Source organism: Cervus canadensis, chromosome 20, assembly GCF_019320065.1.
Source record: "Cervus canadensis isolate Bull #8, Minnesota chromosome 20, ASM1932006v1, whole genome shotgun sequence".
Classification (NCBI taxonomy): Eukaryota; Metazoa; Chordata; class Mammalia; order Artiodactyla; family Cervidae; genus Cervus; species Cervus canadensis.
In genome coordinates, this window is record NC_057405.1 from 26277070 (window position 1) to 26289971 (window position 12902).

Below are 12902 nucleotides of genomic sequence, written 5' to 3' on the forward strand. Positions count from 1 at the left end.
TCTGCCTGCATTGCTGCAGACCCTGGTTGGATTCCTGGGTCAGGAAGATTCCCTGGAGAAGGGATAGGCTACCCACTCCAGTATTCTTGGGCTTCCCTTGTGGCTTATCTGGTAAAGAATCTGCCTGCAATGCAAGAATACAGATTGTAATAGCTACTTGCAGTTCTTTCTTGTTTTGGTATACATGTATATATACTTATATATATCAGAGTGTATATATATATCTATTTATTTTTTCCTTGTGGCTCATCTGGTAAAGAATTTACCTGCAATGTGGGAGACCTGAGTTTGATCCCTGGGTTGGGAGAATCCCCTGGAGAAGGCAAAGGCTACCCACTCCAGTATTCTGGCCTGGAGAATTCCATGGGCTATTTAGACAGAGTTGGACATGACTGAGCAACTTTCACTTTCATACATAACTTAAAATGTGCCACTCCAACCACTTTTACAGTTCTGTAGCATTAAATACTTTCACACTGATTTGTGGCCATCACCACCATCTATCTCTAGAACTTTTTATCCTTCCTAAACTGAAACTCCCTACCCATTAAACAATAATTCTCCATGCCCCGCTCTCCCTAACTCCTGGCAACCACCAATATTATATATTTTCTATGTCTATGAATTTGACTACTCTGCGGGTATGTGCTCAGTCACTTAGTCATGTCTGACAACCGCATGGACTGTAGCCCGCCAACTCCTCTGTCCATGGATATAAATGAAATCTTGCAATAGTTGTCCTGTTGTGACTTATTTATTTCACTTAGCATAATGCCACCAAGGTTCAAACATGTTGCAGCATGTGCCAGAATTTCTTTCCTGAATAATATCCCATTGTATGAATAAGTCACATTTTTTTCATCCGTTAATTCATCAAGGAACACCTGTGTTGAGTTCACCCCTTGGCTATTGTGAACAGTGCTTCTGTGAACAAGTGTGTATAAATATATGTTTTGAGTTCCTGCTTTCAATTCTTTTGGATGTATACCCCAAAGTGGAGTTACTGAATCTTATGGTAATTCTATGGTTAATTTTTTTAAGGAAATGCCATGCAGTTTTTCCACCATGGTTGCACTTTAACTTCCCTACCAGCAATGCACAAGGATTTCAGTTTCTCCATACCCTTTCCGATGCTTGTTATTTTCTGTGGTTTATTTATTTGATAATAGCCATCCTAATGTGCCTGAATTGGTTCCTGTATTATTTCTGAAGCAAATCCCACGTATCACAATTTCACCCACAATTATTTCAGGAAGTATTTCTTTTTTTCAGTATGTATTTCTAAAAGATAAAAACACTTTTAAAATTATCAGTTCAGTTCAGTTGCTCAGTCATATCCAACTCTTTGCGACCCCATGAACTGCAGCACGCCAGGCTTCCCTGTCTATCACCAACTCCCAGAGCTTGATCAAACTAATGCCCATCAAGTCGGTGATGCCATCCAACCATCTCATCCTCTGTTGGCCCCTTCTCCTCCTGCCTTTAATCTTTCCCAGCGTCAGGGTCATTTCAAGTTAGTCAGTTCTTCACATCTGGTGGCATAAGTGTTGGAGTTTCAGCTTCAGCATCAGTTCTTCCAGTGAACATTCAGGACTGATTTCCTTAACCATTGACTGGTTTGATCTCCTTGCAGTCCAAGGGACTCTCAAGAGTTTTCTCTAACACCACAGTTCAAAAGCATCAATTCTTCAGTGCTCAGCTTTCTTTATAGTCCAAACTCTCACATCCATACATGGCTACTGGAAAAACCATAGCTTTGACTAGATGGACCTTTGTTGGCAAAGTAATGTCTGTGCTTTTTAATATGCTCTCTAGGTTGGTCATAGCTTTTCTTTCAAGGAGCAGGCATCTTTTAATTGCATGGCTGCAGTCACCATCTGCAGGGATTTTGGAGCCCCCCAAAATAAAGTCTCTCACTGTTACCATTGTTTCCCCATCTATTTGCCATGAAGTGATGGGACTGGATGCCATGATCTTAGTTTTTTGAATGTTGAGTTTTAAGCCAACGTTTTCAGTCTTCTCTTTCACTTTTATCAAGTGGCTCTTTAGTTGTTCTTCGCTTTCTGCCATTAGGGTGGTGTATCTGCATATCTGAGGTTATTGATATTTCTCCTGGCAATCTTGATTCCAGCTTGTGCTTCATTCAGCCCAGCGTTTCTCATGATGTACTCTGCATATAAGTTAAATAAGCAAGGTGACAATATACAGCCTTGACGTACTCTTCGCCCAGTTTGGAACCATCTGTTGTTCCGTGTCCGGTTCTAACTATTGTCTCTTGACCTGCATACAGATTTCTCAGGAGGCAGCTAAGGTGGTCTGGTATTCCCATCTCTTTAAGAATTTTTTAGTTTGTTGTGGTCCACACAGTCAAAGGCTTTGGCGTACTCAATAAAGCAGAAGTAGATGTTTTTCTGGAACTCTACTTAAGACTGTATTTCCAGCCTGAAGAATTAATAACAGTTCTGTAATATCATCAATTACCTAGTCACTATGCAAAATTGCAACTGTTCAAAATGGAACAATTATTTTACCAATGTTCTGTTTGGATCTGGAGTCAAATTATGTTTGTACATTGTCATTAATTGTTGTTTTTTAAGTCTCTTTAAACCTTTAGTTTCTTTCAGTTATATTTATTTTTTCCTTACAATTTATTTGTTGAAGAAATTTGATTGTTTGATAAAACATCCCACAGCCTAGATTTTGCTAATACATCCCTGAGGTATTTTCCTCTTCATGGATCACAGCCTTGTGACCAAAGCCACCCCAAATAAAAAGAAAAGTAAGAAGGTGAAGTGGTTGTCTGAGGAGGCTTTACAGACAGCTGAGGAAAGAAGAGAAGCCAAAGACAAGGAAGAAAGGGAAAGACGCACCCAACTGAATGCAGGGTTCCAGAGAAGAGCAAGGAGAGATAAGAAAGCCTTCTTAAGTGAATGATACAAATAGAGGAAAGCAATAGAATGGGAAAGACTAGAGATCTCTTCAAGAAAATTGGAGATAGCAAGGGAACATTTCATGCAAAGATAGGTACAATAAAGGACAGAAAAGGTAAGGACCTAACAGAAGCAGAAGAGATTAAGAAGAGATGGCAAGACTACACATAAGAACTATACAAAAAATGTCTTAATGACCTGGATAACCACAGTGGTGTGGTCACTCACCTAGAGCCAGATATCTTGGAATGTGGGCCTTAGGAAGCATTACCGTGAACAAAGCTAGTGGCGGTGATGGAATTCCAACTGAGCTATTTAAAATCCTAAAAGATGATGCTGTTAAAGTGTTGCACTCAATATGTCAGCAATTTTGGAAAACTTGGCAGTGGGCACAGGACTGGAAAAGGCCATTTTTCATTTCAGTCCTTAAGAAAAGCAATGCCAAAAGACGTTCAAACTACCATGCAGTTGCGCTCATTTCACATGCTAGCAAGGTTTTGCTCAAAATACTTCAAGTTAAATGGCTTCAGTAGTACATGAACTGAGAACTTCCAAATGCTCAAGTTGGATTTAGAAAAGGCAGAGGAACAAGAGATCAAATTCCCAATATCTGTTGGATCATAGAAAAAGCAAGAGAATTCCAGAAAAAAACATCTGCTTTATTGACTATGCTAAAGACTTTGACTGTGTGGATCACAGCAAACTGTGGAAAATTCTTAAAGAGATGGGATTATCACCTTACCTGTCTCCCAAGAAACCTGTATGCAAGTCAAGAAACAACGGAACTGAACATGGAACAAAGGACAGTTCAAAATTGGGAAAGGAGTACATCAAGGCTGTGTACTGTCACTCTGCTTATTTAACTTATATGCAGAGTACATCATGTGAAATCCCCGGCTGGATGAATCACAAGGTGGAATCAAGATTGCCAGGAGAAATATCAACAACCTCAAATATGCAGATGATAACACTCTAATAGCAGAAAGTGAAGAGGAACTAAAAAGCCTCTTGAAGAGGGTGAAAGAAGAGAGTGAAAGAGCTGGCTTAAAACTTAGCATTCAAAAAACTAGGATCATGGCATCCAGCTCCATCACTTCATGGAGAATAGAAGGGGAAAAATTGGAAGCAGTGACAGATTTTCTTTTCTTGGGCTCCAAAATCACTGTGGACAGTGACTGCAGACTTGAAATTAAAAGACACTTGCTCCTTTAAAGGAAAGCTATGACAAACCTAGACAGCATATTAGAAAACAGGGACATCACTTTGCCAACGAAGGTCTGTCTAGTCAAAGCTATGGTTTTTCTAGTAGTCATGTATGGAAGTGAGAGAGTTGACCCATGAAGAAAGGTGAGTGTCAAAGAACTGATGCTTTCAAACTGTGGTGTTGGAGAAGACTCTTGAGAGCCTCTTGGACAACAAGGAGATCAAACTAGTTAATCTAGTAAAGGAAATCAACCCTGAATATTCATTGGAAGGACTAACGCTGAAGCTGAAGCTCCAGTACTTTCGCCACCTGAGGTGAAGAGCCGACTCATTGGAAAACACTGACTCAATGGACATGATTCTGAGCAAACTCTGGGAAATAGTGAAGGACAGGGAAGCCTGGCCTGCTGCAGCCTATGGGGTCACAGAGAGCCAGACAGGACTTGGTGACTAAATAACAACAACCCTGAGGTATTTAATATGTTCCCCTATATTTCTTTGCAAATTGGGAATCAGATTCAGGTTCAGTCTTTTGACAAGACCATTTAGGTGGTTCTGGGTTCTTCTATAGGGAGATAGGGTATCTGGATATTTCCTATAGCAGCCCTTTATCATTATTGTTTAGGCCCACATGATCCAATACAGTAGTCACATGTTGCTTGCTCTTTAAATTTAAATTAATGCAAATGAAATAAAATAAAAATCTCAGTGTCTTGGGTATGCCAACCACGTGACCAGTGCTCAGGAGCCTCACGCTGCTCGTGGCTACAGTACTGAGGTGGATATGGAACATTTTCATCCTCATTGAAGATGCTATTGTATAGCACTGGTCTAGATCTACTAATTCACCAAGGGTTGTGATGTGGTGCTAATTCTAACATACATTTTACATTTTACTGGCTGGAAAACTTCTGAAATGAGAAATTTTCCCGTGTCTCCCATTTGGTTACCAGTGATACAGTTCATGTAGGAAAAGCAGGACAGAGTTTAATACTTCCCCTTTCACAGGACTGATTCTAAGCTATAGATAAGTAAACCATACATAACTTTATGTAATTCTTGTTTACTACAGACCCAACTAACGAATTATGGTTATATTTCCTTTTTTATCTATTTTTTTTTCTTTTTCCTAGAGTTTCTGAATTTCCTTCCCACCGTTACACAATTTTACATTACCATAGCCTCAAAATTCTCCCCCAGTTTCCCATCACATTTATCTATTCTATTCAGGTCCCTTTTACCCTTGAGGCCTTATTCCTGGAATTCTTCTTACTGTTGGAACTTCTCTCATTTTTGCTCTCTGGGGTTATATATACTGTTCCCTGAATCTCATGTCTTCTTTTTTCTTGGCTTCTATCATTGGTTTGCTAAATATGTCCTTCTAAAGTAACTTCCTAAAAAGAGTTTGTTGAAGCAAAGCTCCTAAGCCATTCCATTTCTGAAAATGTTTTCATTCTTTCTCTTGTTTGATAATTTGGTGGGACACAAAATTCTAATTTTAAATCTTGAAATCTCATTAAGAAAGTTAAGAACAAGCCTCATGATTATTATTCCTAATTAATTTCCATATCATTTCTTGTCTTCCAGTGCATAAGAATTTCCTCTTCTGCTTTGAGTTGGAAAGATTCTGGTGTTCTGTGTAGGAGTCTATCTAAATAGTTCTCAAATAGATGATAAATGTAAGTAAACATTCATTTCATACATAATATTTCTTAAATTTTATACAATTTGAACCTGCAAAAATCAACAACAGACTTGAGGATGCAGACTATTCTGTGAATCAGTAACTAATGTTTCAATGTTTCTCTCGAAACCAGCCTCACTGGTGTGAGAACAGAGGGTGGAAATGAGAGCGACTCCTCTATTACCCATAGTGACCACTGCTGAAAGTTTTGCTTCTTATTTCCACATCAGACTCTGCCAGTTTAGAGTTCTGAGTTCCCAAGAGAGGCATGTTCCCACTAGGTGACACTGTAGCAGTTTGGTTAGACCGGCAGCTGACCCTGGCCACTTGGGGCTCCTCATGCCAGTAAAACAGTGGCCACAGAAGCGGTTGCTTCACTGGCTGGAGGGACTGAATGCTCTTGATTGTCGAGGAGTTGCCACTACACAGTGGAAGTAAGGAGTATTTCTGGAATACTCCAGAATATATACTCCAGTATATCTGCAGAAGATATACTGGGGCATCTCTCAGGCTCCCCAGGTCCTGTGGCTAAAAATCAATAGAAAACAACAATGTAATATGCAGAGGACTGATAATGCTTCAGACCCTTCAGGAGTGAAGATCTAGGTCACTCCACCATGCAGAGAGCAAAGCCAGCCTAGGTGATTACTGAGAGCAGAGGTATAGGTAGAAGAAGAAGTTAGTTATAAATACAAGCTTGTGACGAGTAGCAGAAATAAAGACTGTAATAGCTACTTGCAGTTCTTTCTTGTTTTGATATACATGTATATATTCTTATATATATCAAAGTATATATATATACATATTTTTCTAGTGGTTCAGCTGGTAAAGAATCCGCCTGCAGTGCGGGAGACCTTGGGTTGGATCCCTGGGTTAGGAAGATCCCCTGGAGAAGGGAAAGGCTACCCATTTCAGTATTCTGGCCTGGGGAATTCCATGGACTGTTCAGTGCATGGGATCACAAAGAGTCGGACACAACTGAGCCACTTTCGATTTCATATATATGTATGTATGTATTATGTATATGAGATTAACTGCTACCACATTAGATGGTAGAGAAATGAGAGGGGGAAGGAAAAATATTGGTTAATATATAATAGTAACCAATATTTATATATCTTATATTTATATATATATAATATATATATTATTATTTATTAAAATTACCAGGTGGCTTAGTGGTAAAGAATCTGCCTGCCAAGCAGGAGATGAGTGTTCAATTCCCGTGTCAGGAAGATCCCCTGGAAAAGGAAATAGCAACCCACTCCAATGTTCTTGCCTGGGAAACTCCATGGACAGAGGAACCTGGTGGGCTGCAGTCCATGGGGTTGCAAAGAGCCTGACAGTACTTAGCGACTGACCATGCAAAATTATAATATAAATATAATATATAGAATATTTTTATTATCATTAGCATTTATAATAATATATTATTATAACATATTGTTAATATAGTAATATAGTATATAAAATAAATATTACTATTGTATCAATATATAAATCAATAATATAGTATATATTAATATACCATCACTGTATTATTACATTAATGTTAATTAATATTATCACATTAATATATTAATCTATATATTATATATGTATTATATAAATATTGCTTTTAATATAATATTAATTAATATTGTATATATAAACTAATATTTTTCTTCCCCTTCTGAATTTTCTACCATCTAATATATATTAATAGCAGTTAATCTTAAACCTTAGGTTTAAAGTTATAGGCTCTCAAAGGGAGAATGTGATTCAGCTAGAAAAGGCACTGATAATGTCCAAAAACAGTTGAAGGACTTTATATACTCTTTTGGAGAAAGGGTCATTTTTGGTTCTGTGAGGGATAGTTGCATCATGTTGGGGGAAAGCATGAATTTTCTGTCTCTTGTTGAAGTTAAGTATGGTTAAAATGGGTATATTCAGAAGCCAAGTGGATGAGGCATGGGCTTTGGTAGCTTCGTACTGTGCCAGATTATCTAAGATGAAGCTAAACTCAGAATTCCCCTCCCTGTATGGTTATGAGTTGGTGTTGGCCACAAGAGACACTTTATGTGAATTTGGAAGCCAGCTTGAAGCAGAAGTCATAGTTTTCACTCTGAAGGTCTGTGCAGGGCGCTGGCCTTGGCCACAGGCCCAGACTGTTACTGCCGTGCTAGCTGACTTGGCGGGTGTGGGGCGGCAGTGGGGCCCAAGGTCCTCCGCTTCTCAGGGGGTCTCTGCCTTGAGCTCTTCTGAATTCTGGGCCAAGTACATATTTAGCTGGCTTCTTCTGCAGGTTACCCATGACATCAGAGTTGGAGGTGTTAATAGACACATGCGTTCCAGTTCACCCTCATGTTTCCTTGTTGTGGTTCACATGTAGCTTTTTTCCCCTGGCTGACTTAGAGTGACTTCACTCAATCCTAGATGCAGAATCAACAACTGCTCCACAAACTCCCATAATTGCGTAGGATTTGTCTCCTATTGATTCTGCTTTTCTCAATGAACCACATGCTAAAGACATGTCAGGGGGGACATGGGAACAGTGTGAGGTTCTTATGCCAAAGGCCATTCAGTTTTCATGGGAGAAATATACTTAGTGTTTTTTGTATCAAGATTCATGAATTTTATTCCAAAGAGTTTCTAAGATGCTCCTTTAAAGACTACTTACTAAAATGATATCATTTTTAATGTTTTATTTTTTAAAGTTTTATATATATATATTTATATGTAGACAGTTTGGCAGGTCCAGGTAATTGCCTGGATATGGATAACATTTTTTTTTTTTTTTTGGTAACATTTTGATGAATATCCTTCAAATCTTTTTTCAGTGCATATATATATAATGTATGTGTGTGTGCGTGCTAAGTTGCTTTAGTCCTGTCTGACTCTTTGTGACCCGATAGACTGTAGCCCTCCAGGTTCCTCTGTTCGTGGGATTCTCCAGGCAAGGATACTGGAATGGGTTGCTGTGCCCTCCTCCAGGGTATCTCCCCAATCCAGGGATTGAACCTGTGTCTCTTATGTCTCCTGTATTGGTAGATGGGTTCTTTACCACTAGCGCCACCTGGGAAGCCCAGTCTGTGCCTCATTTCTGCAAATCCACATGGCCAAATTTCTGCATGGTTAAGCTTCTTGTGTGTATTGTAAGAAGGAAGGCATGAGCAGGGAGCTCACATCAATTTAAAATATGCACAGACTTCATTTTATAAAACAGCAAGGTGGTTCTAAACTTTTCTAGACATCTTCTGGGGATGCAACATTATCAACTAATATTTTGGAGTCCTTCTTATATCTGCCTGCCTCTAGAATGAACCTGAATTGATTGATCCATCTTCTGAAGTGAAGCTTGGAAAGAATTTTCTCCAGTTTCCCGATTTCCTTTTCTCATCACAGAGTCTACCGGTAGACCCTCTGTAGCCCACAGTATGCTGAAACGAAGTAGAATTTCAGTCCCAGACCTGCTGAATCAGGATTTGCATTTTACTGTGATTTTCATACACATTAGAGCTTGGGAAGCACTGATGTAGGCTGGGACAGAGCCCTCACTCAACCCTGTACCACAGAGGTGAGGAGACCAGAGTGTGTACCCAATGATCCACCCAACCCTTCTCACTTCACCCAAGCCTTGCCTGCACAGGATGTCAGCCACTAAAGATAGGAGCGTGTAGGAGCCGTGAGGACACAGGGCTCTGCAAGCCGCTCAGCAGGGTGAAAAAGGGTGGAACAGGAAAGGGAGGAAAGCAAGTTCCTGGACTCCCAAACCACAGTTTGTCTAGGTGCTACTTTCCCCCTTATTTAGCACATAGATTTGTGAAGAGACAACCTCCTGATGACCTCTTTTCCTTTTGCATTTTGCTCGGTATTAAACGGTCATCATCTGAAACTTTTCTCCGTGAATTAGAAACCTGAAGTTGTCAGGGACTGAATGTGCCCGTTTTCCAACGGTTCCTGGCAGTTCCCCGCTTTTATGGTGTAGTCATGGTGAAACCTGAGTCATCTGAAGATGGTGAGAGTGCCAAGGAGTCGGGGAAGGAGTTGCAGCCAAGCCAGGACCCAGGAGCTGGGGCTCAGGAACTGCGGGCCACCCTGGGCCACTGGCCTTCCTTGGGGACAGGAGAGCCGCCCCAACCCTGTGTTTAAACAAATTGCTCCAAGCTTCACGGTGCTAATGAATACCTTCTGTAGCCGAAGTGTTCAGCGGCAGCCCAGAGTATGAAGCATCTCCCCACACAGTTGCTTCTTAGGGTTTCAAGGAGCAGCGCCTCACTCTCACACGTGCCAGAATTTTCTTCCCATTTATTTTATTTTATTTTTTAAACCGAGAAACCCACATTTTCCTGGAGAAGCGAACAATATACATGGCATTTTGTTTCAAGGGGGAAAAAAAAAGTTTTCTCCCGGGCTTATTGATTCATACACATTCAACGGCTACCAGCAAATACCCTCCTGTTTGGTGTGTGTTTGCCGTTTTCTCTGAGATTCTGACTCACAGTCTGGAGGACAATGACTGATTTTTTCCCACCTCCCAGAGCGGCCGTGCATTTTTCTCTGCACAAGGAGGGGCCTGTTTACGACCCCCGGGCATCGCCGGCGGAGCGCTCGTGTAAACAGCCCGCGGAGCCGGGTGGCCGGGGGGCGGAGCGGGGCGTCCGCGCCAGGTCGGGCGGGCCGCGCGCCTCCCAACTCCCGCCCGGGTCTGCGGTGTCGGCCGGGGCGCCGCCGAGCGCCGCGGTGATGCGGCGGGAGGGGTGGAGCCGCCGCGCCCCGGCTGGGTTTGGAGCCCTCGCTCGGCCGGCGGGCGCGCCCAGCGCTCACTGCTGAGCCGGGAGTCTGGGCGAAGCCGGCAGGCGGTGGGAGGCCACACCCCGCGCGAGCCCGCGTATTTCCTCGGGAGCCCGCGGCCGCCGCGCAGACAGCGCCGAGATGCGGGGCCCCAGGCTCGTGACCGCCGCCCGCCTCTTCTGCGTGTGGAGCGCGGCGCTGGCCGCCGTCCCCGGGTAGGAGCGCGGGGCGCGCGGGGCGGGCGGGGAGCGGGGGTCCCCAGCCGGACCTCGGCCTGGAGATTTGAGCCTGCATTGCTTCAGCTCGGTCCTCCCGGGGACAGTTAACTTTCTCCATCCACGAGGTTGTTTAAGCGTCTCCGGCCAGAACTGCTTTCTGAAGACTTTTTATTTTTAGTCCACGCTCCCTCTGAGTTTGTTTCGACTTTTTGCACCCTCCCCCACTCCCCCCCAGTAATGTGCCTTCTTTTAAAGACATGAATGCATATTTTTTTCTAAACAAGATGTCTCAACTTTAGCAATGATAAGGTGTGGCCGAGGTGGTTAAGTATGGGTTCAGGTGCAGACTTCGTAGGAAGATAACCAGTGAGACACTTAAGTAATGGAATGCACTTCCTTCCCCCTCAGAGGGTTTTGCGCTGGAGTCCTAATCCCTGGTCTGGGCAGAGAAAGTGCTCTTTTAGCAACTTTTTGTGCTCTGCTCCACCTGGAAATGTCACCGCCGACAGATAGTTTAATTTCAGATGGCATATTTTAATCAGTGATGTTGATTAGATGATGTTTTCTTGGGTAGATGCCCAAACATAAAGGTTTGAATAAGAAACAAGCAAAATTCATGTGTGTATATATGTGTGTGTGTGTGTGTGTGTGTGTGTGCGCGTGCGTGTGCGCGCGCGCCTGTGTGTTTAAGCCAAGAAAAAAAAAATTACCCTGGGATGATGTCTTCTATAAAGAAGTTTAGAGGCTTGTACTTTGCCAATAACTTATGCATGTCTTAGTGTAAGCTATCCTGTGCTATTTGTGGTTTATAAAATGGAAATACTAACACAGGCCATCCTCTAGCAGTGAATGCATTACTGCATTAAAATTGATTTATGGGAATGTACAACATGATAAATATAACTAACACTGCTGTATGTTATAAATGAACGTTATGAAGAGAGTAAATCCTTAGAGTTCTGATCACAAGGAAAAAATAAGTATTTTTTCTGTTTCTTTAATTTCATTACTATGTGAGATGATGAATGTTCTCTAAATTTATTGTGATAATCATCTTATAATGTGGGTAAGTCAAATCGTTATCTGTACACCTTAAATTTTTACAATGCTGTATGTCAGTTTTATCTCAGTAAAACAGGACAAAAATTGATTTAGGGGAATGATTATTTTTTCAACAGCCTTTCAATGCAGTTGCTAAGTGGGGCAGTGGGGCCACATTAATTGAAGCAGTTACAGTTGACATTGTATAGGGAATCTGTCTCACCATCTATGAAATTTGAGAATCTCAAAAGAATGAAGATGTAAGGATAAGAAACTTCATTTTTCTCTTCTTGTTGGGAACTCTTTAGGCCCAGGTTTCTGGTGACAGTCCCTGGGATCATCAGGCCAGGAGGAAATGTGACCATTGGGGTGGAGCTTCTGGAACACAGCCCCTCACAGGTCACCGTGAAAGCGGAAGTGATGAAGAAGGTAGCGAACCACTCGGTCTCTGTCCTGGAAGCAGAAGGAATCTTTGAAAAAGGTAAGATACACAGCAGAGTCTCACCCTTCTGCGGTAATAATTGTTCAGTTGCTCGGTGATGTCTGACTCTTTGCGACCCCATGGACTGCAGCACACTGTCTGCCCTTCACTATCTCACAGAGTTCAAACTCATGTCCCATTGAGTTGTTGATGCCATCCAACCATCTCATCCTCTGTCATCCCCTTCTCCTCCTGCCTTCAATCTTTCCGAGCATCAGGGTCTTTTCCATTGAGTTGGCTCTTCACATCAGGTGGCCAAAGTATTGGAGCTTCAGCTTCAGCAGCAGTCCTTCCAATGAGTATCAGGGTTGATTTCCTTTAGGATTGACTGGTTTGATCTCCTTGCTGTCAAAGGGACTCTCAAGAGTCTTCTCCAGCACCACAGTTCAAAAACATCAATTCTTTGGCATTCAGCATTCTTTATGGTCCAAATCTCACATCTCTACCTCCGCATTAATAATTGGAGTGTGCAAGAAATATCAATAACCTCAGATATGCAGATGACACCACCCTTATGGCAGAAAGTGAAGAGGAACTAAAAAAAGCCTCTTGATGAAAGTGAAAGAGGAGAG

At 41.9% G+C, this 12902-nt stretch overlaps 1 protein-coding gene and 1 long non-coding RNA gene across 2 annotated transcripts in view; both read left to right on the top strand.

Moving 5' to 3' along the window:
* The window catches only part of LOC122422864, a 37615-nt gene extending 31802 nt beyond the window's left edge, over window positions 1-5813 (top strand). The window contains exon 5 of the long non-coding RNA XR_006263988.1: window positions 5721-5813. This is a non-coding gene — a long non-coding RNA (uncharacterized LOC122422864). The remainder of the gene's footprint in view (window positions 1-5720) is intronic.
* Window positions 5814-10577: 4764 nt separating this feature from the next.
* CD109 (CD109 molecule) overlaps window positions 10578-12902 on the top strand; it is a 151218-nt gene continuing 148893 nt past the window's right edge. Inside the window, exons 1-2 of the mRNA XM_043439714.1 lie at window positions 10578-10805; window positions 12158-12330. Of these exons, the coding sequence (XP_043295649.1) occupies window positions 10732-10805; window positions 12158-12330 (247 nt within the window). The 5' untranslated portion in view covers window positions 10578-10731. The remainder of the gene's footprint in view (window positions 10806-12157; window positions 12331-12902) is intronic.